Below are 25,868 nucleotides of genomic sequence, written 5' to 3' on the forward strand. Positions count from 1 at the left end.
CTTTCTGTCTTCTCGGTCTTTGTTTTCTGTCAATGCCTCCTACAGAGGCAGCCCCAACGCCTGATTCCCGGCCTCCAAGTGTCCTGCACCGCAGAAGCAGAAGTCAAAGCGCCTCTCTGCGGCGGTGTCGTCCTCTCATGGGGACGCGAAGCCCCCCTGGCCGACTGCCGCTCTGACTCCATTGACCACAACGGTGCCACGCAGCCTCCTGCAGCTGCAGGAGGGTCTGGGATGGAAACATTTCACCTGCTGGTCTCAACTGTGGGGCAAATCCGAAGAGAAGGGACTAAGAATGGAGGCCGCTGTGACTGGAGGTGTTCCTAGATGCACGGTCTTAGAAGTTCTCAAGCTTTCTGGGCAATGCTGTGAGCTACCCAGGATCTGTTATAATTCCTTCCTTTCCACCTTAAACCTTTCTCTCTCTCTCTCTTTTTTTTAAGAGCAAGTCCGGCTCTGTCACCCAGGCTGGAGTGCAGTGATTCGTTCGATCTTGGCTCACTACAACCTCTGCCTCCTGGGTTCAAGCTATTCTCCTGCCTCAGCCTCCTGAGTAGCTGGGATTACAGGCACGCCACCACGCCCAGCTAATTTTTTTTGTATTTTTAGTAGAGACAGAGTTTCACCATATTGGCCAGGGTAGTCTCAAAGGTCTGACCTCGTGATCTGTCTGCCTCTGCCTCCCAAAGTCCTGGGATTACAGGCCAAATCATTCTCTTGATGGCAACTGAGAGCCCTGCCTGATGCCTAAGCATTCTCGAGCCTGGAGAGAGGCCAGGTGGCAGGAGGCTACCTGGGGAGAGCATAGAGGGGCTGCTTCCCCCTGGCTGAATACAGGGCAGCAGGCAGGGTTGACCCTGGAGGGGCAACATCAGCCGGCCTGATTCTGTCACTTGTCTGACAAGCATGGTGGAGTGACACAGCCACTGGGCTTCAGACAAGTGACCGTGTCAGGCCAGCTGGCCCCACCGCCTCCAGGGTCAGCTCCACCTGCAGCCTGTATTCAGCCATGGGGAAGCAGCCTCTCCCTGTCCAGGTTCCGTGCTCCTCGGAGGGTCTTCCCACGGGGGAGGACTGGGGAATCCGGCCCTTTGACAGGCACTGAGTAACTGCCTGGGGACAGAGTGGCCAGGAGGGCACATGCCCAAGGGACATGGGGACACGCAGAGGCTGAAGAGGAGAGTCTAGGATGGGGGAGGTACAGCCAAGACCGAGATGATACGCAGCCCACGGAGCGGGGACAGGGCAGGGAGCGAGGAGAGGGCCTAAGGTGGGAGAGGACAGCCGGGGGCGCGGGGGGGATGGCCCGGGAGGGAGGGGACAGCCAGGGTGTGAGGCACAGTAGCGGAGCAAGGGGAGAGCGCCAAAGGCGGGAGGGAACCGTCCAGGGCAGGGGCGACGGCGCGGAGAGAGCCAAAGCGGGAGAGCACAGGTAGGGCGTGGGGAGACAGTCCAGGTGCGCGGGGACAGCACGTGGACGCACGAGGCGCCCGCGGGGCCGGAAGCGCAGGGTGCGAAGCGGGAACTACGCGTCCCAGCAGGCGGCGCGCGGGCGCGTCACTTCCGGCGGCGGCGGGCGGCGCGTGTGGGAGCGAGCGGGCGGCGACTGTTTACTTCCGGCCGCCGGGGCTGAGGCCGAGCGCGTCGGGCGGCGGGCGCGGCGGCCCCGCGCAGCCATGGACTGGCTCATGGGGTGAGTCTGCTGCCGGGCCGGGCTCGGGCGGGGCGGCCGGGGAGCGGGTGCGTTGCGGCGCTCGGCGCCGGTAGCGCCGCTCAAGGGCATCGGGCCCGGGCGGAGCGGACGGAGCGGACGCAGCGGACGCGCCTGTCCTGGGCGGGCCGGGGCGGGCGTCTCGGGAACTGCCCGGTTCTGGTCCCGTCCGAGGCCAGGCCCGGCAGCCCCGCGCGCCCGGCTGTCGGTGGCCGGCGCCTCGCAGGCTTTGCTGCCCGCTCCGCTCCCTGCGCGGGGCTCGCTCCTGGAGTGAGTAACTTGAATGCCGGCAGAGACAAGTTCCTGGGAGAGAAGCGAAAGACCCCCCGGCTTTCCCGGGGTACCTGCGGGGCCGCGGCCGGGGACGGGAGCAGGACTGGCCGTTGCGGGCTGCGGACCGGCGGAGGGTCCCGGGGGGCACAGGTCTCGCTGCGGTCCGCGGGCGGGAGGGTGGAGTAGGAAGGAAGCCGGGGACGCTGCCCGCTCGTACCGCCGAGCCGCGGCCGCGCCTCCCCTCCCCTCCGCGTCTGTGTTTAGCCTGCTGGAAACGGAGAGGCGGTCGGGCTGCGGAAGCCTCGCCGCGTGGCCCGCAGGTTAGTCTCGCTAAAGCGATTAAAAAAAAAAATTTAAAAACTTTGTTCCTTTGGAAGAGCGATGGGGACAGGCCCTTTCACCCCGCGGCGTGGCGCTTGCGCATCTCTGTCCGTCCGGGTCTCTGCCCCTGTGGCCGTCCCGGAGTCCGCTTACCCACCGCAGGGGCCTGGGGTGGAGCGGGACCCGGCGCTCTGGGTTTGGCCGGTGGAAGGGTCGGTGTAGACACCGCAGTTCAGAAAGTGACCGAAAGGCTGGGTGGGCATTTCGCTTCAGTGTCTCTCAGGCCCTTGGGAGTCAAAGGGCGGCGCGGGGTCGGGGGTCGGGGGTCGGGGGTGCAGGCAGGATAACCAAGGAGAGGGATTAGAACCGTTCCTGGCATTGCATCGCGTGGACTGTGGTGACGGGGAGACCAGGGGATGGGATGAATCAGGAGACCCCAGCAGTGCCCAGTACAGCAGGGATCGTCTTGGGGCCAGAGTGCAGGGGTCAGGGCGCTGTGCAGGTGGCTCGGGGGACCAGCCGTAGGGGGGGAGGGCTCACGGCTTCTTGAAGAGGCGGCAGCAGCCCTGCTGTTCCAGCCCTGCCGCTTTTTAGCTGTATGGGTGGTCCCTTCACCTCTTTCTTTCAATCACCTGCTTTTAAAAAATCACCGGCGGGAGCTACGACTTGCAGTGTGTGCGGCTGTGGAGGGAGAGGCCAAGGTGAGGGCTCTGCAGTGCTTGGCATACGGTGTTTTGGCTGCTGTAAGGCCTCCGAGACCCACGAGCACTGAGAGTTGAGAGCGCACAGCTGTGTTTGCTTGGTTCCCTAGCATGGGCGCTCGCTTGCTGCATTTACTGGGGGGGCTGCGTTGAGAGGCTGAGTGCCTGTGCCTGCTGTGTTCTCTTCTGATCCTCGTTAGGACCGGAAGAGTGGTCCATAGAAGTGCAGGTGAAAAGCCACGTCTTCTTGTCACTGGGAGGGCAGCTAAGAGCCAGGCACTGCTGCTTCAGAGGACCCTGGCCGGGGAAGGGGTGTTTGCCGCTCGCTGCCTGGCTGTAAAAGTGTGCAGTTTCAAGAGGGCAGTAGTGATTTTAAAGTGGGGTGCGGTTATCTTTGTGTACTTGGTTTTATGTTGGACATTGTTGAGTTGGCACCCAGGCCTCCGAGTGGGAAGTGGACTCGAGTGGGTGAGTTGTACCCACCGGGATTCGTGCCAGTGGGACCAGCCCAGTCAGCCAGGTTCCTGAGGAAGCGGCTGATTGCGTTTTGTGAATGTGTGATTATTGCCTGTGTGCGCTCATAACTAGCAGTACTTTCTGTGTGGAAGCTGACCAGCAGTCATTCTGTTTAAGTTCACTGAGGTCTGCGCTTCGGGGAGTTTGCTGTCATCATTGTGAATATTCAGAAATTAACTACGACTAGGCTTCTTGGGTACTGACTTTTTTTTTTTTTTGAGACAGACTCTCACTCTGTCACCCAGTCCACAGTGCAGTGGCATGTTCTAGGCTCACCGAAACCTCCGCCTCCTGGGTTCAAGTGATTCTCCTGCCTCAGCCTCCCAAGTAATTGAGATTACAGGTGCATGCCACCAGCCCACCTAACATATATTTTTAGTAGACATGGGGTTTTGCTCTATTGGCCACGCTGGTCTCGAACTCCTGACCTCAAGCGATCCACCCAACTCAGCCTCTCAAAGTGTAGGGATTACGGATTTGAGCCGCCATGCCCGGCCCGGGAGACAGATTCTTGTGACCCGTTAAGACTTTGGTGACCAAGTGGTCCTCGTGGCGCACTCATCTCATGGGCCCCAATCTGGGTCTGGGTGCAAGGGGAAGGTTGGCGAGGACCTTGGTGCTGCTGCTTCAGAGGGCCCTGGTCAGGGAAGGGGTGTTTGCCGCTGCCTGGCTGTCGAAGTCTGCAGTTCCAAGAGGGCAGTAGTGATTTGAAAGTGGGATTAGGATGGGGTGCAGTTATCTTTGCGTACATGGTTTTAAATCCAGTGGATTGCATATTGGACGTTGTCGAATTCTTTAACAATTCCTTACATAATGTGCTTCCTGTTTTAAGTGATACATTTCAGTGGTCAAGTGCTGCTTTTCCTCCGGAGCCTGCTTTTGAGCTGGTATCCAGGAATGCAGAGCAGAGAGGGCCCGGAGGTTGCACTGTCCCTCCTTACCTCTGCTCATTTCACGTGTTTATGGAGCACCTACTATCAAAAATAAGCGTAAAAGCTGAAGAGAGCCGCAGAGACCCACAGGTTTCTTTCATTCTGGTCCACTGCTTGCCTAATCGGGCTCTGCTGCTGGAGAGGGGTCAGCCTGGAGGGAAGAAGCTTGCTGGAGAGGGGGCAGCCTGGAGGGAGGAAGCTTGCTGGAGAGGGGGCAGCCTGGAGGGAGGAAGCTTGCTGGAGAGGGGGCAGCCTGGAGGGAAGAAGCTTGCTGGAGAGGGGGCAGCCTGGAGGGAAGAAGCTTGCTGGAGAGGGGTCAGCCTGGAGGGAAGAAGCTTGCTGGAGAGGGGGCAGCCTGGAGGGAGGAAGCTTGCTGGAGAGGGGGCAGCCTGGAGGGAAGAAGCTTGCTGGAGAGGGGTCAGCCTGGAGGAAGCTTGCTGGAGAGGGGGCAGCCTGGAGGGAGGAAGCTTGCTGGAGAGGGGGCAGCCTGGAGGGAGGAAGCTTGCTGGAGAGGGGCAGCATGGAGGGAGGAAGCTTGCTGGAGAGGGGGCAGCCTGGAGGGAGGAAGCTTGCTGGAGAGGGGGCAGCCTGGAGGGAGGAAGCTTGCTGGAGAGGGGCAGCATGGCGGGAGGAAGCTTGCTGGAGAGGGGCAGCATGGAGGGAGGAAGCTTGCTGGAGAGGGGCAGCATGGAGGGAGGAAGCTTGCTGGAGAAGGGTCAGCAGGGAGGGAGGAAGCTTGCTGGAGAGGGGTCAGCATGGAGGGAGGAAGCTTGCTGGAGAGGGGGCAGCATGGAGGGAAGAAGCTTGCTGGAGAGGGGTCAGCCTGGAGGGAGGAAGCTTACTGGAGAGGGGGCAGCCTGGAGGGAGGAAGCTTGCTGGAGAGGGGCAGCATGGAGGGAGGAAGCTTGCTGGAGAGGGGTCAGCCTGGAGGGAGGAAGCTTGCTGGAGAGGGGGCAGCATGGAGGGAGGAAGCTTGCTGGAGAGGGGTCAGCCTGGAGGGAAGAAGCTTGCTGGAGAGGGGTCAGCATGGAGGGAAGAAGCTTGCTGGAGAGGGGGCAGCATGGAGGGAGGAAGCTTGCTGGAGAGGGGTCAGCATGGAGGGAAGAAGCTTGCTGGAGAGGGGGCAGCCTGGAGGGAGGAAGCTTGCTGGAGAGGGGGCAGCCTGGAGGGAGGAAGCTTGCTGGAGAGGGGGCAGCCTGGAGGGAGGAAGCTTGCTGGAGAGGGGGCAGCATGGAGGGAGGAAGCTTGCTGGAGAGGGGTCAGCATGGTGGGAGGAAGCTTGCTGGAGAGGGGCCAGCATGGAGGGACGAAGCTTGCTGGAGAGGGGCAGCATGGAGGGAGGAAGCTTGCTCCTGTCTGAGCGGCTTTGTGTGCTCATCACTAGGGCTTTCGCTGGCCGTTAATCCTTTAACTAGGTGTCAGTCTGGAATTGGGGAAGTGTGTTATCTTTTTCTTGTGATTTTAAATTCAAAGCATTTGGTGTTAACCAAGTAGTTTGGAATGCAGGTTTCTTATGTTTTAAGAGTCTTTTTTTTAAGAAAGGATTTCTTTGAATTAGTTTATCTCAGATGACAGAGTGTGGACTCTACAGTGGCAGCACACAGTGCCTGTGCCTGCGGTGTTCTCTTCTGATCACCGTTAGGACCGGAAGAGTGGTCCATAGATGTGCAGGGGAAAGCCATGTCTTCCTTGTCACTGGGAGAAGAGCTGAGAGCCTGGCCTGCCCAGCCTTCTAGCAACCTTATCGTCAGTGCTCCTGATGTGGGGACGCTGCAGGGAAGCCTGCTCGGGAACCTGGAACAGAACCCCACACGACAGCACTGGTGGTGATGAGAGCGTCGATGGGGCCTTTCTGGAGAAGTGTGCAGACGTGGCTCCACCATGTTTCTTATGGGGTTCCTCTGCTCGGCATTGCTTTGAGTTTGCTGGTGAAGCCGCTGTAAAGATAAACTTTTTCTTTCTTTCTTTCACAAAGAGTAATTGGTAACTTGAAAAAGGTTTCCACTTCTTGTGTAGTGAAGCTCTATTCCGTTCTGGACAGCCATGTCATCCCTCGCCACTGAGCTGTAGGCAGCTGGGAGGAGAAGCTTGAGCTGCGGTGGTTTCCGTGGAGGCTAGAGGAGGGAAGAACTCGACCACACAGTGTTTGCAGTTTAGGAGAAACTTGTCTTATCTTTAACTGACAACAGGCATTTGTGAACAGAAGGTGTGAGTGCAGTTTCAATGTTACCCAGCAGAACGCACAGCCCAGAAGCTGCTGAGCATCTGGGAATGCAGGAGAGGAAACACACTTCCCTCCTGGCTGATGGGAACGTCGCCGCCCTCCCGCTGGCCCTGCATAGGTCCCAGCATGGTGGAGTTTGCGGGGGGAAAGGCCCCTCTCCTCCAGGCAGCTTCTCCAGCTGGGCACAGCCAGGGTGGGGGCGGCGGGGGGTGCACACTGGGGCTCTGCTTGCTCCTTCTGAGGCTGCCGGGTGCCTTGACACCAGTGCCTCAGTTACTGTCCAGGCAGCAGGTGAGCTGCGGTCAGCAGGCTTGGGCCCTGACACTCCAGGGCTGGCCACTGAATACCAACTGTAGGTGAGGCGGGGAGGGCCTCTCTCGGGCCGCAGGCTTGTGCTTACTGGCTCGGCTCTCAGCTGCCTTCAGGTATCCTCCTCTCTGGCTGAGGTTAAATCCCCTGGGCGTGTGTGTCTCTGCAGGAATGCGAACAGCAGGTCGATGACCTTGTTTTTCTTCTTTCTTTGCCGAATGGGAGCATGTTACTGGTGGTTGACAGTTGAATCTGATTATGAGGACACCCCGGCTGAACTCGATTGAGTCTCTAGACTTTTAACAGCCTCATTGAGGTGTAGTTTACATACCGTAAAGTCAACCTAGGTTTGCAATTAAAGAATTTTTAGTAAAATTACAGAGCTTAGTAACCATCACCACAGGTTAATTTGAGAACTTTGCCACTGTGCCCCAGAGAAGCCTCCTGTCCACTGGCATCGCTCCCCATCCCCACCTCCAGCCCCGAGGCAGCCACGAGTTCCCGCCATCTGTGTGGCTGAACCAACTCATGGAAATGGAATCCCAGTCAAGGGGCTGTAAGCCTGGCCCATGGAGCTCAGTGCTGTTAACATTAGTGTCCGTCCGTGTTGGTGCGTGTCTGCAGTGCCATCCTCTTCACCACCACGCGGGATTCCGTCCTGTGGAGATGTGCACCCACCACTCTCTTTCCACCGATGGGCAACTGGGTCACATCCGCGGTTTGTGACCACGGCTTTTAGGACAGTGAGCTGGGCCTCTTCTTAGCTGGGTCTCAGCTTCCTGCCTGAATCCATGGGCTGCTGTGTACCAGGCTCTGTGCTGCGGTGAAGGTTGGGAGATGGAGACACAGCCATGCCCGCTTTTTAGAAGGAGTCCCCCATATGCCCCTAGGGACACCCTCCCACTTCTGCTTGGACCATCTACTAGGAACCCTTGCACAGGTGTCCTTGAAGCTGGCGGGAGACTGGCTGGGGGTGAGCCCACCAGGGGAGCTGCATGTGACCCCCGCTGGTGGGGGCTGGGAGACACCAGGGCTGCACTTCTTGTTGCCGGCGTCTCTGAGACAGCACAGCTCCTGCCTCCAGCCTGTGCTTTAGTGTTGCCACCACCAAGGGCCACCCTATGTCCTGGCTCATGGAGGCCTCTTCCCAGCCCTGAGAAAGCCAGCCCGCACTAGGGTCTGCCCGCCAAGGGCCACCCTGTGTCCTGGCTCATGGAGGCCTCTTCCCAGCCCTGAGAAAGCCAGCCCGCACTAGGGTCTGCCCGCCAAGGGCCACCCTGTGTCCTGGCTCATGGAGGCCTCTTCCCAGCCCTGAGAAAGCCAGCCCGCACTAGGGTCTGCCCGCCAAGGGCTGCTGTCAGAGCTAGCAGGGGCTTGGTGTGCCACCAGACTCCCTCTCGGAGGAAGCTTCGGTCTCTGCTGTGGTCATCCAGTAGGGAGGAGGGGTGTTGAGGCCACCGTGAGGGAGGACTCCGTGCCATGCACCTGTCATTCTAGCATTTCCTCTTTGGCCACACAGGGGTCTGGGTTAGAAACACAGGGACCACTGCAACTTTTGTTAGGGCCCTTGAGTGCTGGTTGGGAGCTGCAGGGCAGTGGCCTTTGTTTCTCCATGCTGGTTTCTGCTTGTCCAGCCTCCTGCCAGCGCCAGACCTGTCCGGAAGGGAAGGGGCGTGTGCTGTTCCTGTCTGTCTTGGCCAGAAGGGCCTCCCATTCTTTGCCTTCACCGTGTTTGTTTTTTTTTCTGCACAGGATTTCTCCTGGCGGGGGCACACCCATTGGTGTTCAGCAGAAGTAGAAACAATGGGGACAAGCCTGAAATGTGGAAGCTTAAAGAGAAAAGGAGGAGATGGTGGGCAGGGCTTCCAGGCCACATGTGATCTGCGGCACTGCTTGGCCTGCGGGCCATGGCCGCATTCGCCGTGCTCTCCCTGGCTGCCTTCTCTTTGAAGGTCTCCGTTGCCAGTGTGCACGGCCCCGGGTTGGACTTTCTGTTCATTCATCTCTGCAGTGGTTTCTGGATGTCCCAGGGCTAATGGGATATGGTGAAGGGCCACAGCTCCTGTTTCTTTCCCTGTGTGGTGGCAACTTTGGTCAGTGTCACTGAGCATTTCACTGTGGCGGGGAGGCAGAGTTCCCACAAAGCTATGCAGCTTTTCCCTGCAGAAAGCAGGCGAGCTGGAGGGTTGGAAAGCACAGAGGTGGCCATGCTGTTCCCTTTTGCCCGTGACCTTTGCAGGGTTGGGAGACTTTTCTTCCAAGTACCCTGTCAGCAGAGTCTCTTTCCCTCCAGATGTGGTGGCTGCGCAGGTGGTGGCTTGGCAGACCCTGTCCCCCCAGCACCGTAGCCTCGGGAGCCCAGGTGGGGCTGTTGTTTCAGGGTTTGGCCTGCGGAAGCTCCTGGCTTCTGCTTTGCCAGGACTTGTCCTCAGTCTGGGGAAAGGCCTGATGGTGCCAGGTGGCCCTGAGGAGCTGGATGCCCGAGCTTGGGGCCAGGCCTGGGCGTGAGCCCAGGAGCATAAAATTAGCTCGGGTGTGGGTTGAAAGCTGCTAGTGTGAGCGTGGCTTGTCTGTGTCGAGTTTGTCATGCACAGCCCTGGCCTCTCCCCACAGCCTGCAGCCGCCCTCTATAGGGGAGGCCACTCTGGGTTTCTCCTCCCAGTGCGCCTACCCTTCTGCTGCGTGCCCTGTTCTTTGTGCCACGTGTGACAGGACCATTTGTCATAGCAGCGGTGTCATGAAATAACAAGAGCGTGGGCCTGAGAATCTGGGTTGAGTCGAGTTCCTGCTGGAGCCCCGCACGCATACAGGCTGCTCTGAGCGCTCAGGACGTGTGTGAACAGAGGCAACGGGAGCCACCCCTGGGCAGCTTGCCTGCTGCTGAAGGGGACGGGAATCAGGAGGTGTGCGATGTGGGCCCTGGAGGGGTGCGCCGGGAGAGCTGTGTGAACCGGGGCTCTAGAAGGCCGCTTTGAGAAGATGCTGAGAGCTGTGACTGCATAGGGGAGGGAGGGAGTCGCCGCGCGGGCACGTGGAGTGAGTCTGGCTCCTGACCTCCCCACTCACGGCGCCGTGGACGGGGCTTTTTTCCTCTTTTTTCTTTTTTTAATTTTTGACACTTAGGACCATACATTTTCCATTTGGGACATGTAGGTTTTTATTCACTTAATGTTTTTCAGTCAGTTGTCATCTTTGATAATATTTTGATGAATGGGCTGTCTCAAATTTAGCCAGCAGGAGCAGATTTGACTCCGCTCCTGTGTCGGTGAAAAGATGAAGCGGCAGGGAGGGAAGCCTGCATGGGCAGGGAGCAGTGAGCCCGGCTGTGTGTCACCTGGATAACCTCCGAGCTGAAGAGCTGTGCCAGCAAAGCCCTCAAACTCAAGTGTGGGCATGGGGACGGTCTGAGGACAGGAGGAGCAGCAAGGAGACCTCAGGCTGCGCCCAGGAGGCTTTGGTGACAGGTCAGATTTCTCTCACAACTTGGCAACCATCTTACGAATATTGTGGGTTAAAAGAAATAATCCATGTCACCGGTAGCCACGTTTTGAATGTGGAAAAGATACAATATAAAATAACACACCCCTGCAGGGTTCAGTGGGCGTATTACCATGAGGGGATAATTCTGTTTGTTGGCGATGCACACCTGCCAGCGGGGGGCTTCCCAGTGGGTTGCCTTGGTTCTGCGTGTGACCCGCTCGACCTGCAGTGCCGTGTGCCCTCCTGAGCAGCTCTGCTCTGGCTGGTGCTTTCAGCAGAACTAACAGAACTAATGCCCCACTGCATCTGCTCCTGGTAGGGCAGTGCAGCTAGGGTGTGTGTGTGCATTTCACGCCCAGGACTGGCTGGCAGTCTGCACGGTTGGCCACCAGGGTCGGGTCAGGTGCTGCACCAGACGCATGCGTCTCTGATCTTGGGCATGCCTCAGCAGCTTCTGCTTGGCCGTGGGTGGGTCCTGCGCACCTGTTTCTGAGTAATCCACCCTGGGATATCTGGGCCCCGAATGAGGATTCATCACCTTTCCCGTGTCTGTGGGCTGGTGGGTGGGGCTTTGACCCCACAGGTGATTCCTGCACTGCCGCCAGTGGGGGCTGGGCCGCTTCCCTCAGGGGCCTTGCTGTCATGGCCGTCTGTTGTGCTGCCACAGTTTCCCTCAATGGATCTCTCTGGGTGGAGTTTTATATCCTCACTCTAGAGCAGGGTTTTGGACTTCTTGCTCTCAGGACCCCTTTATACTCTTAAAAAAAGTCCTTGTTGGGCCTGGGCATGGTGGCTCATGCCTGTAATCCTAGCACTTTGGGAGGCCAAGGCGGGAGGATCACGAGGATCAAGACCATCCTGGTCAACACGGTGAAACCCCGTCTCTACTAAAAATACAAAAACTAGCTGGGCACGGTGGCACGTGCCTGTAATCCCAGCTACTCAGGAGGCTGAGGCAGGAGAATTGCCTGAACCCAGGAGGCGGAGGTCGCGATGAGCCGAGATGGCGCCATTGCACTCCAGCCTGGGTAACAGGAGCGAAACTCTGTCTCAAAAAAAAAGGTACACTGGGTTTTTAATTCTTTGAAGTTGTTTTACATTCTGAAATTTAAATTCTAAAAACATGAATAGCTCAACTCGCGCAAACTCAATGAGAACTTTTTTCTTTTCACATTTAGAGACAGAGTCTTACTCTCACGGAGAGTGGGAGTGAGTGGTGCAGAGCTCACTGCAGCCTCAACTCCTGGGTTCAGGTATCTTGAGTTCAGTGTATCTTAACATAAAAAAATATATATATATATTTTTTTAATTTTAAAATTAAAAAAAATTCTGTTATCTTCCAGAGTTAAGTAAGTAGAGAGTGGCTTTACTTTTTGTCAATCTCAAGAGCTAGATTCTGTTAGCTTCTGTGTTCATCCTGTAATTTTACAGGTCAGGTGGCTTCCGCAAAGCTTCGGCACGTGGCACCTTTGTGTTACTGTAGAGAGAGTGCTAACCTCGTTGTCACAGACCACGCTTTGGTCTCCAGGGCTCCCCGAGTGGCCTCTCTTTGCCTCTGCTGGCAAGGCCTTTATCCCAGGAGCACCATCGTGGAAATAGCTGGAAGACGAGCATCCTTTCAGCCACTTTCTATTGGCCAGGGAGTCACAGAGCCACCTGGATCTGGGGGTGGGAGTGGGTGGGAGTGGACAGCCTGCCTCTGGATGGAAGGGGGCTCCAGCCAGCCCTGGTCTTCCTGCCTCCTCCAGGAGGCCCTGGCTGGCCACCTCAGAGACCAGACCTTTTCTCTCTCCCCCTAGCTTCTGGGCACTATGCTGCCTTCCTCTTCCTGCCTTTTAGTTTTCTTCCCAGGGCATGCAGCCTGGCACCACTGTGGGGCATGGGGTTGTACAGGTGGGGCGGGTACCATCTCTGGGAGCCACAGAGGGCCGCTGAGGCAGAGCCAACACTGGACGTCCTGCGTTTCCCTTGCTGAGCTTTCATGGCACCTGCTCAGTTGAGCGTCACCCCAGGACCTACCGAGCCACATTGCCTGGACTCACCAAGTAGCCATGTGGTCCTAGCAAGAAAGAAAGGTGGAAATTGTGTAAAAGGTTATGAGCAGATAAGCTGCTCCTCTGTGGCTGCGTCCACAGTGTTTTAAGAAGCCAAGGTTGGTTGCTTTTTGCCCTTTCTCATGTTTAATCAGGCTTCTCTGCATAGGCCCTGCACGCCCCTTCACCAGATGGCTCTCTGCACCGCAGTGCTCTCCTCAGCCCTGGGTGGGCTCCTTGGCTGCTCAGCAACACAGACCTCTTAGGGCTTTACAAGCGCCATTCTCTGACTCAGTGAACGAGACTTCAGAGCGTGGGCCCAGTGGTCCCCAGCAGGCAGGGAAGACTGCATGGGAGGTGAGGTGTACTGAGTAGGGTCTCTGGTCCCATAGGGTGGGTGGAGGGAGCCGCAGGCAGGGACAGTGGGGCTCTCCCTGTCACTGCAGCTCCCTCTGGGTTGGTGCTTTGACAACAGCGGGCAGCACTGGCCAGTAGCTGGGGAGTGGTGCTGAGGGTGGGGCTAACCTGCACCTGCCTCTGGCTCCCCAGGGCCTGGCCTCAGGTTGTTGTGCTCAGCATCCATTCATCTGCCCAGGACCCATTGGACCCTGCTTGTGTCCTGTGTGCTTTGTGTTGGGGGGACCTTAGAAAGAGGGACACGTCCCTGCTCACCTGGGACTTGGTGTTAGGTGTCCATTGTAGAGACACAAAATACAGGGGGGAAAAAAAATCAAATGCAAATCCTCCTGCCACTCGGAGACAGTCTGTACTTGACGTTAAAACTAGCCTCACTCCGAAGTGGGATCCTTGCCACCCAGACCCAGTTGTCCAGCTACCTCTGGGTGCCTAACACATGTGCTCCCATGTCGGTGGGGACTGGACGTTCCCAGGCTGTGCGAGTCCCTGCGAAGGGAGTGTGGGGCCAGTGCTGGTGTTTCCACAGGTCAGTGCCCGCATCGTGCATGGCCTTGCCTGTAACTCGCGTGTGTCTTTACTGAAGAAGATGTTTGTCACGTTTACAGGCCGAGAGCAGTGCCCTGCTTAGTGCACATTTCCTCCGGGAGGGCTGGTGTAACCCACACTTCTGTACACGGTGGGCTGTGCAATCATCTGCTCGGTGTTTGGCTATTTTGTCTTGAATTGATCCTGTGTTTTCTTATGACTGGCATGAGTTCTCTTTATTTTAAGGATATTAATCTTGAGTGTTAAGATTTTCGAGCTTGTTCTTAAAGAGACAGGTAAAAGCCCAGGTAGAAACTGTGGGAAGTGCTGGAGCCGGAGTCTCCACGACTCCCCTGGGCCGCAGAGGGGCAGAGAACAGGTGTACCAGGAGCCAGGGAGTGCCAGGGGCCGGGGGAGCTGGGGGTCAGGGGGCAGCCTGGGAGGGTGAGTGCCAGGAAGCCCTGGGCCCATTCCTGCTCTTGGGGCCTGAGGGCTGCTTTTCTTTCCGCTCTTCCCTACCTTCCCACCTGCCTCCTTTCCGAGTGGCTGGGGCTGCATGCTGGTTAGCTTCTCCATCAGGAAGAAATCCAGGCCACAATGGCACTCAGCGCCACTGACCTGTTCAGGAACTTGGCGTGGCCTGGTGCAGCTTGGGACCACATTTGGTCACAGGCTCCACAGAACATAGGGCAGTGGGCACAGGGCCATGCAGGGGCTTAGGGCAGTGTTTCTCAAGGTCTGTCAAGAACCATTAGTCCTCCTAGACAACCAGGTGAATTTGGGAAGCTCCAGATGAAGTCTGAGACCTCTTAGAAGCTCAGCGGACAACAGTGGTTACGGGCTCCGAGCAAGGGAAATGTGGCTGACTGTGTGACCTGTTGTTTCCGTTCCCTGGCTGTTGCCACCCACCATTCCTACTCCCGTCGTCTGCCCTCATCCCGCTCTTAGCTGTTGGAGGTGATGGTGGAACAGGGGAGCGTCCAAAAGAACCTAAAGCCTCAGATGGTCCACAGGCACCACCCCAGTGCTGACGGGGTGTAGGCCTGGATGTCTGCCTGGCTCTGCTCCAGAAGTGATTTTACTTCCCTGCATGGGATGTCAGGTGTTTTTGCCCTCAGCAATGCTCCTTTCATGCCCTAGACCAAGCGTGGTGGCTGAGAGCCACAGAGGCTCTGTGACATGTGCCCTGAGGCTGCCTGCGCTGGTGGGCGGCCGTGCGGCGGGGTGCAGTGGAGGCCTGCTGCTTCTTTGGGAGTGCAGTGGGCACCTTCATTTTCCAGAGGTGGCCATCTCTTCCTTGGTGACAGCAGTGTCCCTTCATTTCCCACATTTCTCAGAGGAGGCCATCTCTCCCTCCGTGACAACAGCGTTTCTGCTGAATGGTTCCCTGTGTCTTCCTTGCCTTCATACATGTGTAACAAATGCTTCTGCTTCAGGGTGGGCTTCATCTTCTCCCTAGACCCACATGTAGCCTCTGCTCTACCTGGCGTGCCCAGGGCAGGGAGCAGGTGCTGGATGGGTCTGACCACCCCGGGTATGCCTCTGCCTGGCCAGCCTGCTGCCTCATGGACGCCTCGATGCAGAGCTTCCTGAGATGAGATCTGTTGAGATGCACAGAGGGGATTTGCTTCCTCTCAGGCTTGGGGTCTTGGGAATGCTTTTTTTTTTCCCCCCAAGTCAGGGTCTCACTCTCATTCAGGCTGGAGTCCAGTGACACAATCACAGGTCACTGTAACCTCCTCCTGCCTCCCACGTTCAAACGATTCCCATACGTTAGCTTCCCAAGTAGCTGGGATTATAGGCATGTGCCACGCTGCCAGTCTGTTTTTTTTTTTTTTTTTTGAGATGGAGTTTTGTTCTTGTCACCCAGGCTGGAGTGCAATGGTGCGATCTTGGCTCACCGCAACCTCCGCCTGCCAAGTTCAGGTGATTCTGCTGTCTCAGCTTCCCTGGTAGCTGGGATAACGGCGCGAGCCACTGTGCCTGCCTTGGAAGTGCTTTTTGACATTCACTCCTGTGCTGTCAGTCAGCGTGAAAACCCAGGCACTTTTCTGGAGGTGGCCGCTGTCAGGAGGCTTAGAAAACCTTTGTCATGAAAACCTTTCTTTTCAAGTACATTCTGTTGTTCCTTCTGGGAAGGCCTCCTACCTTTTTGGCTGAAGAAGTGCTGGGCCAGGCTGAGTTGTGTAAGGGTTCCTGGGCATTTACAATTCATTGTTTCCTGTGACCCTGTGCCGCTCCGAGGCCCTTCCTCCAAGGCAGACCGAAGGCAGCTCTGTGCCCACGATGCAGGATCCTGGCCCACAGCTGTCCTCACAGACTTCTTGCCAGGAGCGGCTGTGTCTGGGGTGCTCTCCCCCGAGCCGTCTTCCCTTTGCTGCCTTCCCCCTGTCGGGCACACAGGTTCTAAGTAGTAGCATTTGTGCTTTGTTCACTCCTGAGCTCTGCAGTGTCACCAGGAGTGCAGCAGTGTCCTGTCTCCTGAGATGGCTCCTGAGCTGCCCTGGTGGTGGAATGGAGACTTGGGGCCTGCCTGTCCCTGGAAACCTTTGTGCAGCTCACATCCCACTCTCATGAAGGTCTGGAAAGGCCTGGGTCCAGGGGCTTGCCGTGGTATGCAGTGGCTGTCCATGAGGCACCTCTGTGAGGGTGGGGTGGGAGGCCTGTCCTTTCAGGGCCCACTGTGCAGCGTGGACTTGAAGGGCGCTGGTCTGTGCTGTGCAGGGGCCTGTGGCCACCTTCTCTGCCCTTCCCCAGCAGGCTTCTGCTCTGGGGCCACTGCAGTTCCGGTTTAACTGCCAGGGACCTCCGTGCGTTGTGCCCCTCAGCTATGTGCGTGTGCTCGTTGCTCCAGGTGGACAGTTGGTCCAGCCTAGCCTAGGGGGCGTGTCATTGGAACAGCCTATGAGCAGGGTACCTGCTTGGGGGGGGTCCTGATGTCTGTGTCCCCACTTCCTGTCTGCCTCACCGTATGCAGTGTTCATCCTGCCCTGTCATCACAGCAAAGACACATTGGAATGAGGCTGACCGAGGGCTGGTACACGACAGGCAGATGCACTGTTGCCTTTGCTGCCCCAGGGAGTAGATGGCAGTCCCCTGTCTGCTGCCAGCTTTGTGACCTTAGGCTGTCATCAGGTCTCTGAGCCTCCTTCCCGCCACCTGCCGTGCGGGGACAGGAATCTCTCTCTCTCTGGTGTGCAGTGACTTCTGCCACAATTGTAGTGGTGGTCACAGTGGAAGGAGCAGGTGCCACAGTGAAGGACACGGGACTGGTATCTCCACAGTGCCCTGGCCCCTGCACCGACCTGGCAAGGAGGGTGACATCTGGGCTCCTTATGAGCTTTCTTGGCATCAGTGAGCCCTGAGAGCTGTAGAGATGCTGGCTCAGGCTGGCTGTTCCCCACAGGTACACATGAGGCTGGAGGAGCAAACACCTGGCGCTGGGGTTGAGCGGATGGGGCTGCCCGCCATCCCCACACTGCACCTGGGATGCTGCTGCCTGGTTCCTCCTAGAAATGGAGGGATACACCTGCTTCGGTTTTCTCTGAAGTGCCCCCACCTGGTGACCTGAGTTAGGAGGCCATGCCCACGGCTGTGTTTTTGAGTCCTCTGAAGCCTGGTTTTAGCTGACAGTCAGAGTGGGGTCAAGACCAGCATGTGCAGCATCCTCTTAGGCTCCCTGAGTATCTGGCTATCACTGGGTCAGGAGGTCCTCCTGGTGCCAGAACCGCTTCCAGGGCCCCTGCTCCTGCCCTTCTTAGGGCCGGCATGCCCGCCGGTTGGAGTTGACAGGCAGAGCTGCAGTTTTCCGTCTCGTTTCTTCCCCAGAAGTCCAGGTCATTTCATTTCTTTCTGTCACTCGGGCCAGAGTGCAGTGGCACAGTCTCAGCTCACTGCAGTCTCTGTCTCCTGGGTTCAATCCCTCAGCCTTCTGAGTAGCTGGGATTACAGGCACTCACCAGAACACCTGGCTAATTTTTGTATTTTTAGTAGAGACAGGGTTTTGCCATGTTGGCCAATCTGGTCTCGAACTCCTGACCTCGGGTAATCTGCCTGCCTCAGCCTCTCAAAGTGCTGGGATTACAGGCATGAGCCACAATGCCTGGTCAGGTCATTTCATTTCTAATCAAAATAATGTCCCCTAAAATGACATGTGGAAAGCCCTAGGGTGAGGATGGAGCCCTTTCAGTTAAGGACCTTTTGTGGGCGGGTCCCTGTTACAGAGCCTGAGGTTTCAGTGGTGGCCCATGTGTCCTGGGCCTGGAGCCTGCTGCTTGGGAAGGCCACGTCCTGCCTCCCTTCACACCTCACCCTCACTGCTGTGGAGCTCCATTCCGAAGCCTGTGAGGGTTTTGCTGGACTCCCTAGGCAGGCCCGTGCTTCCTTGGGCTGAGGCCTAGGCTCTCAGCCATAGGCACCTGGTGGTGGAGGGGACATCTGTCCTTATCCTTGACTCACGCTCCATACAGCCATCCGAGAGGACCCACATGTCATCTTCCTACAGACAAGGCACTTTGGTGGATCCCCATTGTCTGTGAGATGGAGTCCCCTGTCTGTCTCCGGCCCTGCCCTCTGTGCCTCAGGCACACTTCAGCCTGGCTGGCCCTCCAGAGTCCACAGCTCTGCTGAGACACTTGGCCTGTGTGCACACATGTCCTTGTGTGACCTTGGACTGTTGTCAGGGCTCTGAGCCTCCTTCCCACCACCTGTTGTGTGGGGACAGGGGTGTGACCTGCCTGACTCCTGTCTGCCTGACCCCATGCAGGCTTCTCTGGCTGTGGGCTCTCAGGCATTTGATCTCTGGCCTCCCTTGTGCCCCGAGCCTTGGGACTGAGACACAGGTGGGGACAGGTGGAGGCAGGTGGAGCTTTCCAGTCACTGTCTGGAAGATGCTTGTCTTTCCTTTTCTTCGTGCCTTGCTGTAGTTCCTCGACAGCCCTTGGCGAGAATGCAGGGCTGCCTCACTGTCGGGGCCCTGGGAGGGTGTTGGGGAGTGGAGTGTGACCCCTGCCCAGGGCTAACACCTGGGAAGGAATTGGGGCCTGGGATGGTGGGCCTTTGTCCCAGCAGCTCAGCTTGGCTGTATTCACCAGTCAGCGTGAAGATTTTAAAGCCAGACTCACACATTTCCCCTGACAGGGAGAATAGGGAAGCCACCTGGGCAGGCTGCATGCCCTCCGTGCACGCTGATGGAACATTGACCAAAACCTCCCTCGTCTCAGTGAACTCAAGTCCTCTGGAGTGTGCTTTTGACCCAAATGGAGTTAAACTAGAAATCTGCAAAGTGACACTCCTTATACTTAGAAATCAGGAAGCATGCTTCCAAGTAACCAGTGGGACAGAGAAGAATTTGTAATGGAATTAGAACATCGTTTTTAGCTGAAAGCTAACAGAAGTCTGCCATGCCGTGACTAGCAGGGTGCACACCGGCCAGGAGCGGTTCACAGCCTCGGGTACCCATCACTCTCCGAGCAGCAGCTGAACTCAGAGACAGTGGGAAGAGGGAAATGAGGCCGGAGCGGAAGTTAACAGTGTGGAGGAACATCAGTCTTCCACAGAGAGTTCATCGAGGCTGGAGTTGGATTCTCTGAAAATAGGAATACAATAGAAAATCAGGCAAGTGATCAAGACAGGAAAAAGGAGATGGCACAGATAGCCCGTCTTCTTCCTAAGTCATGCTGGCCAGCCAGATATGCATATTCAAAAAGAATCTTGACCTGTACCTCACACCTGCAAAGAACAGTTGAGCCGAGTAGAATGTAGGTCTCAGTGTAGAAGGTTCTGGAACTGCTTAGCCACGTAGCTGGGCAGCACTGGAGATGTCTGAGTGTAAAATATACAGTGGCACCTTGTGTGTTTTGTATTGATCGGAAATCGAAATGAAAATATGTTAGATCTGATGGGTTAAATAGAACGAACCTTGGCTGCTGCTTTTGCTTTTCAGTGGGGCCGTTGGAACATGTAAAATGACATCCGCTGCTCGGATTACGGCTTGTGTCATATTTCTCTTGCACAGCACTGTTATAGAAGATGCCATTCTTGACCCATGGGTTCAGAAAAGTTTTTTAAAACAGGACTAGAAAGTACTCGTCATCAAGGAAAAGATAGATAATTTGGTTTACATTAAAATTAAGCAGCTCTGTTTATCAAAGATATTCCTCAAAAACTGAAAAGGCCGCTGGGCACTGTAGCTCACACCTGTAATCCCTGCACTTTGGGAGGCTGAGGCTGGAGGACTGCTTAAGCTCAGGAGTTCAAGACCAGGCTGGGCAACATAGTGAGATCTTATTTCTACAAACAAACAAACAAATAAAATTAGCTGGGTGTGGTGGCATCTCCTACCTCAGGGGGACTGAGGTGGGAGGATCCCTTGAGCCCAGGAGGTGGAGGCTGCAGTGAGCTGTGATCTCACCACTGCACTCCATCCTGGCTGGGTCACAGAGCAAGATTATCTCACACACAACAAACAAACAGGCAACCTTTGCAGGGGAAATGCACTGTACCTAAAATGGACTCGAGCTCAGAGCCAGACTTCCCTATGGGCTCCAACAAAGAACAAGAAACAACTGGTCCCGTGTAGACGGGCAGAGGCTTGAACAGATGCCTCATGAAGAAGGACACGCAAATGGCCCCGAGCCATGGGAAAGAGCCCTTGACCGCGTCTGCCTTGGGAAAACCCCAAGCCTTAGATGCACCGTGCGTGATGGTGAATGTCTAGTGAATGCCGCCCACTAGAGTGGGTGTCGGGCTGCCTTCCAACCCTTCCTGCCTGGTGTGCTGCTGTGTTTCGCTCCCATCTTGCTGTGCTTTTCATCTTCCCGTGCTTTGTTTGAATTTATTCTTTTTTTTTTTTTTTGAGACGGAGTCTTGCTCTGTAGCCCAGGCTGGAGTGCAATGGCGCAATCTGGGCTCACTGCAACCTCCTCCGCCTCCCAGATTCAAGGGATTCTTCTGCCTCAGCCTCCCGAGTAACTGGGATTACAGGTGCCCACCACCGTGCCCGGCTAATGTTTGTATCTTTAGTAGAGACAGAGTTTCACCATCTTGGTCACGATGGTCTTGATCTCCTGACCTTGTGATCCACCCACGTCAGCTTCCCAAAGTGCTGGGATTACAGGTGTGAGCTACTGCACCCGGCCTGAATTTATTCTTTTTATTTTTTAATCATCCTTTCTTCAGATTGCCTTGGAAGTTAGGTACTTTATTTATTTTGTTTTTTTTAGAAACACAGTCTCACTCTGTTGTCCAGGATGGTCTCAGACTCTGCCTTCACCTTCCAAAGTTGTGGGATTACACTGAGCCACCGTGCCCACCCCTCCTTGAGTGCTTTTCTTATAGCACACCCTCAACTTCCAAGGCCTGATGTTGATTTATAGCTTTATCCACCTCTCCGAAGTACTCAAGATACGAGACCGCTTCGGTGCACTTTCTCTCGAGTTGTAAGCATCGATGTGTTTTAATTTCTGTGCACTTTAGACCCCCCACATGTTATTGTCTTGTACATTGGTATTGATTTAGGTTGACTGGTTTTAGGCTGTGCCCTCTCCTTCCTCCTAGACCCCCCACGTTACTGTCCTGCATGTTGGTATTGGTTTGGGTAGACGGGTTTTAGGCTGTGCCCTCTCCTTCCTCCTAGACCCCCCACGTTACTGTCCTGCATGTTGGTATTGGTTTGGGTAGACGGGTTTTAGGCTGTGCCCTCTCCTTCCTCCTAGACCCCCCACGTTACTGTCCTGCATGTTGGTATTGGTTTGGGTAGACGGGTTTTATAGGGTTGTGCCCTCTCCTTCCTCCTAGACCCCCCACGTTACTGTCCTGCATGTTGGTATTGGTTTGGGTAGACGGGTTTTAGGCTGTGCCCTCTCCTTCCTCCTAGACCCCCCACGTTACTGTCCTGCATGTTGGTATTGGTTTGGGTAGACGGGTTTTAGGCTGTGCCCTCTCCTTCCTCCTAGACCCCCCACGTTACTGTCCTGCATGTTGGTATTGGTTTGGGTAGACGGGTTTTAGGCTGTGCCCTCTCCTTCCTCCTTTGTCTTTCTGGTTTTGTCCTTCCTTCTGTGACCACTTTTCCTCTGCCTGTGGCACAGCCTTGCGCTTTCTTGGATTTCCTTTCAGGTGACTCTGCTGGGGGTGTCCTCTCAGTCTCTGTCTGAAATGCCCTCAGTTGGCAGAGCTTTTTACTGTATGCCGTTGTCTTGGTTGGCTTTCTTTCAGCCCACTTTCGACGCCAGGCCGCCGTCCTCCGGCTTCTGGCCGTGGAGAAGTGGCTGTCAGGTGCGCTGCTGCTTCCTCGGGGGTGATCTGCCGCCTCCCAGCCCCAGCTGCCTCTGATGTTTACATTTTTAAATTTTTACATAATTTCAAAGTTAGAAGTTGCCAAAATAATCCCTGCATACCTTCTCCCAGCTTCGCCAGCGTCAGCATTTTTGCCATGTCCGCCTTGTTTTCTGTCTGGCACACGCACACACATTTCTTCCCAGCAGTTTGAGAGTGACTTGCATCTTGACCCCAGCCTGGAACAGAATGCATTTCAGCAGGGAAACACTTGGGTGCACCCACACACAAGGAGACGGTGACGGGGTCAGACTCCAGCCTCTTCAGGATAAACTTCGAAGGCACTTTGTGTGAGATGTAGGGGAGACGCAGAGGCACGGGTGAGTGAGAGTGATAGCGGATCGGGCTTGCTGCTCATTGGGAGGGGGACTTCAGTGGAAACTGCCAGCACAGAGCAGGGCTACGAGGATGGAGCGAGCCAGGGGTGACTGGCCTGATGACCACTGCCTCGGTGGCATCTCCCTGGGCTGCAGCCTGAGGGGCGGGGCAGCAAGCACGGCTGCTCTCTGGAAGCCCCACTCTCACTGAGGTGCAGGTTCACTGCCTAGTTCCTGACACCGTGGAGACCAAGCCCCTCTCTGGGGATTGGAGGAGAGACTGCAGCAGAGGGAACAGAGCATGCCCCTGAGAACCCCGGCGGCACAGGGTGGGCTGCAGAAACAGTGGACCAGCCCCAGACGGCCTTCTCACAACCTAGATTGCTTTCCGAAATTTTGTTTTTGCTTTTTGTTTAGAGACAGGGTCTTGCTCTGTTGCCCAGACTGGAGTGCGGTGGCACGATCACAGCTAACTGCTGCCTTGACCTTCTAGGCTCCACAGATCCTCCCGCCTCAGCCTCCCGAGTAGCTGGGACCACAGGGGCGCACCACCATGCCCCACTAATTAATTTTTTTTTTTGTAGAGGCAGAGTCTTGCCATCTTCCCTAGGCTGGTCACAGACTGAAAGACTTTTAAAGCAGTCATTGTTAATGGAAATTAGCAGGACTGTTTTTGCTTCTCTACTGATTCAATAGCACTTAACTTTCTGTTGTTTAAAAGGGACCTTAAATCCCTTCGCTTCTCCCGTGCAGTCACGGTTCTTGATTTTGTGTTACTGAAGGTTGCGGTCAAACCCGTTTTGACTAATTATGAGGTTGGAAATTCTAAAGTCTATTGGGTAGACAGCTAGTGTCAAATGAGGCAGCTGGTGATTTCTGGACACTTGATTCCATCTGAGCTTCCTTTTCCAGCACAGCCTTATGGTGAACACCTGATTTTGGGGTAACATCTTATAGAAATCCACTGTGTGTTACTGTGGACATGTTCCTCCTGGCGTCCCCCTGCGTGTTGACAGCCAGCATGCCCTCGGGTTTCTGACCCTGGCTGTCCTCACTAGTGGCTTATGCTCTTTTCCATGTCCTGCATCTCTGGTCAGCACCACAGTCTGTGTTTCCTGTGCTTCTGCTGAGGTGGCCAGATTCAGGTTCACACCCTGGCCTCCTGCTCCCCTGCACCATGCTGGGCTTCTCTCCACAGTAGCGTCTGCCTCAAGCACCGTCGTCCTTCCCGTTCACTTCACTTGCTGGCATTCCCTGGGAGCCAGGGGCTGAGTTCATGGGTTTGGTGTCTCAGGGCAGTCCTGGGGCAGCTCTCCAGTAGATGGATGTGCACGGGGTGGATGTGGAGAACCCTGCAGAGCGCGCATCGAAGCCCCACTGCTACACTCGCTCACCCTCAAGGGGGAGTCTGCTGTGGGCGGGGCCCCGTGCTGCTGAGAACTGGGGGCACATGCCCCACTTGGTCCTTGTCGCATCCCTGCCCCAGAATGGAGGTGCAGAGAGGCCAGGTGGTGTGTCTGGCACTGTGGGGCAGTGGTTCCCCAGGTGGGGTGTGGGCAGCAGCAAGAGCGGTGATAAAAGAAAAAAATCAGCCAGAGCAGATGTAAAGAAGTTTAACTGAGCAAAACACAATTCTTGAATGGGCCGCCTCTTGAGCCAGAGCAGACTCAGAGACTCCAGCGCAGCCTTGTGGTGGTTATGGACGGGAAAAGAAAAACGGAACACGGCAGTGAGGCACAGAGACAGTCCATTGGTCACAGCTCGGCATTTGCCTTATTTGAACACAGCTCCAACAGTTAGCTACATGTGATTGGCCAAACTGGGTGACTGGCACAAGGATAGGCTGTGTTCTGTTGTCACCTCCGCTTGCCACAGTTCACGATGTACAAAGACACATTTAGGTAGATCTTAAAATATGTCAGGAGGCAACTGTAGCCTAAACTCGGTTTCGCAGTGGGTTGCCTGGACCTTGTTAGAAACGCATGGCCTTGGGCCCCACCGGAGCCATTGCTGCAGGATGCAGGGTGGCCCGGCTGGCTGTACAGATGAGCCCTAGGCATGCGGCCTCAGGGGCCATGGGCCACCTCCCCCAGGCTTGTCTGGCCTGGAGCTCCCGCTCCCTTGCTGTCACACCTGTGAAGCCATCCTGCATGCAGGCTGGTCTCGTGGCAGTCACCACGGAGTGTGTGCACCACACTTCCTGTCTCTTGATCCACCATGGGCGCTGAGGTTTTCCCATGTCTTGGCTGTTGTACCTGGCGGCTCTGTGGGGTCACTGCTACAGACTATTCCTGAATCGCGCAGTGTGATGGGACGGAGAAGCCATTGTGTTTCACCCTTTCGACCCTTCCTTTCCCATTACAAGTGAGCTCTTTAAGGTGAGCCATGGAGGGCAGCATCACTCTGCATCCTCTTGGGGTCGTGGAATACGGCCAGGTGGGCCCTGAGGTGGGTCTGTCAGAGCAGAGTCTGCTTCTTCCCACTGTCCCTGGCCCCTCCTTTCTCTGTGGAGGTTATGTGGCCAGTTAGAGTGGCCTATTGCTGCCACAACGTGCAGAGTCACAGCAGGCACAGTACTGGCAAGGCGACGTCGTGGCGGACCCTGGAGCTCTGACTGTTCCCATGCTCACTGCCATACCCCGCAGGGCACTTACCGAGACCCTGTTTTGTAGGTGGCAACATGGAGGGACAGAGTGGTAGTAGGAGCCTGCCTGAGGTGCTGAGAGGTGGGAGTTGCGTCTGGCCCAGCTGTGCTTGACCCTGTTCCAGGGTACTCTGGCCAGTAACAGAGGGAATTGACAAACCCCACTCTCGGGAGGGAGGTAGAAGGGATGGTGAACAGGTGTCCCTAAGCAGTTGGGGCGGGGCATCGTCTATGGAGATGGCGGGCGTTGGGGGGCGCCTCTCAGAGGCAGACACAGTGTCTATGTCAGACATCTCTGGACACAGTGAGCTGGAGGTGAGATGTCTGGTGTGCCCTGAGCATGCTGCCTGGCAGAGAGCAGTCTGGGGGAGCTGGATGCGGGGGTAGCAGGGACAGTGGGAAGAGCTGGTGCGAGGGAGAAGGAGCTGGGGTTGTGACTGCAGGGGAAGCCGCAATCAGCCTCCACAGGTGCCTGCCCCTGTGTTACAGGGATGGGAATTGAGGACATGGCCAGTTGAGGGTGGCCTCAGCCAGAGCTGTTTGTGGTGTGGTGGAGGGTGTTGGAGAAGGAGAAGCAGGGGGTTGAACCCCCGGGAGGTGAGAGGGTGGGGCCCGCACATGAGGGTGGCACGTGCCCAGCGTGGCTGTGGAGGGCGGGAGAGTGCTGTTGGCTGGGGAGGCGGCACATGGGTGAGTGCCCACCAGGGAGGTGGGGCCGGGAGGCCTGGGCCTCGGGCACTCTCTGCCCTTTGCATCCTCTCCTGTGAGCCTGGGGTTATGCTGTAACGGGAGCCAGAGAGGCTGGGTGCTGGCCCACCCTGTCCTGGGGAGCTCGTCCTGCCTCTGTGTTTCATTTTTTGGTTTATGTAACATTTTTCTTCATTGTTGAAAGAGAGACTATAAGAGTCAAGTCACATGCTTCACCTTCAGTGAGGAAAAGTAGCACTGAAGCTTCCACCCCTTCCCGCAGGGGCCTGTGTGCTGGACCCGGACCCTCATGTCTTCCTTTCTTTGTCCGAAACAAAAATGGGCTCTTCCTCTTTTCTGGGTCGTGCCTGATGGCACCACCTGCAGGCCCTGCATTTGGACACAGCCCTCCTGTGGACAGAACTGGACTCCAGTTTCTCTCTC

The 25,868-nt window shown here is 56.3% G+C and overlaps 1 protein-coding gene across 5 annotated transcripts in view; it reads left to right on the forward strand.

Moving 5' to 3' along the window:
* Positions 1–1,601: 1,601 nt before the first annotated feature.
* The window catches only part of MOB2 (MOB kinase activator 2), a 76,250-nt gene continuing 51,983 nt past the window's right edge, over positions 1,602–25,868 (forward strand). For 4 of the 5 annotated variants that reach the window (XM_035263820.3, XM_078341795.1, XM_035263822.3 and 1 more), the window contains exon 1: positions 1,602–1,690. In XM_035263820.3, the coding sequence (XP_035119711.3) occupies positions 1,674–1,690 (17 nt within the window). In that variant the 5' untranslated portion in view covers positions 1,602–1,673. Of the gene's footprint in view, positions 1,691–1,739; positions 1,979–25,868 lie in introns of those variants that run through there. The other variant, XM_078341798.1, reaches the window with a different exon arrangement.

Source organism: Callithrix jacchus, chromosome 10, assembly GCF_049354715.1.
Source record: "Callithrix jacchus isolate 240 chromosome 10, calJac240_pri, whole genome shotgun sequence".
Taxonomy (NCBI): domain Eukaryota; kingdom Metazoa; phylum Chordata; class Mammalia; order Primates; family Cebidae; genus Callithrix; species Callithrix jacchus.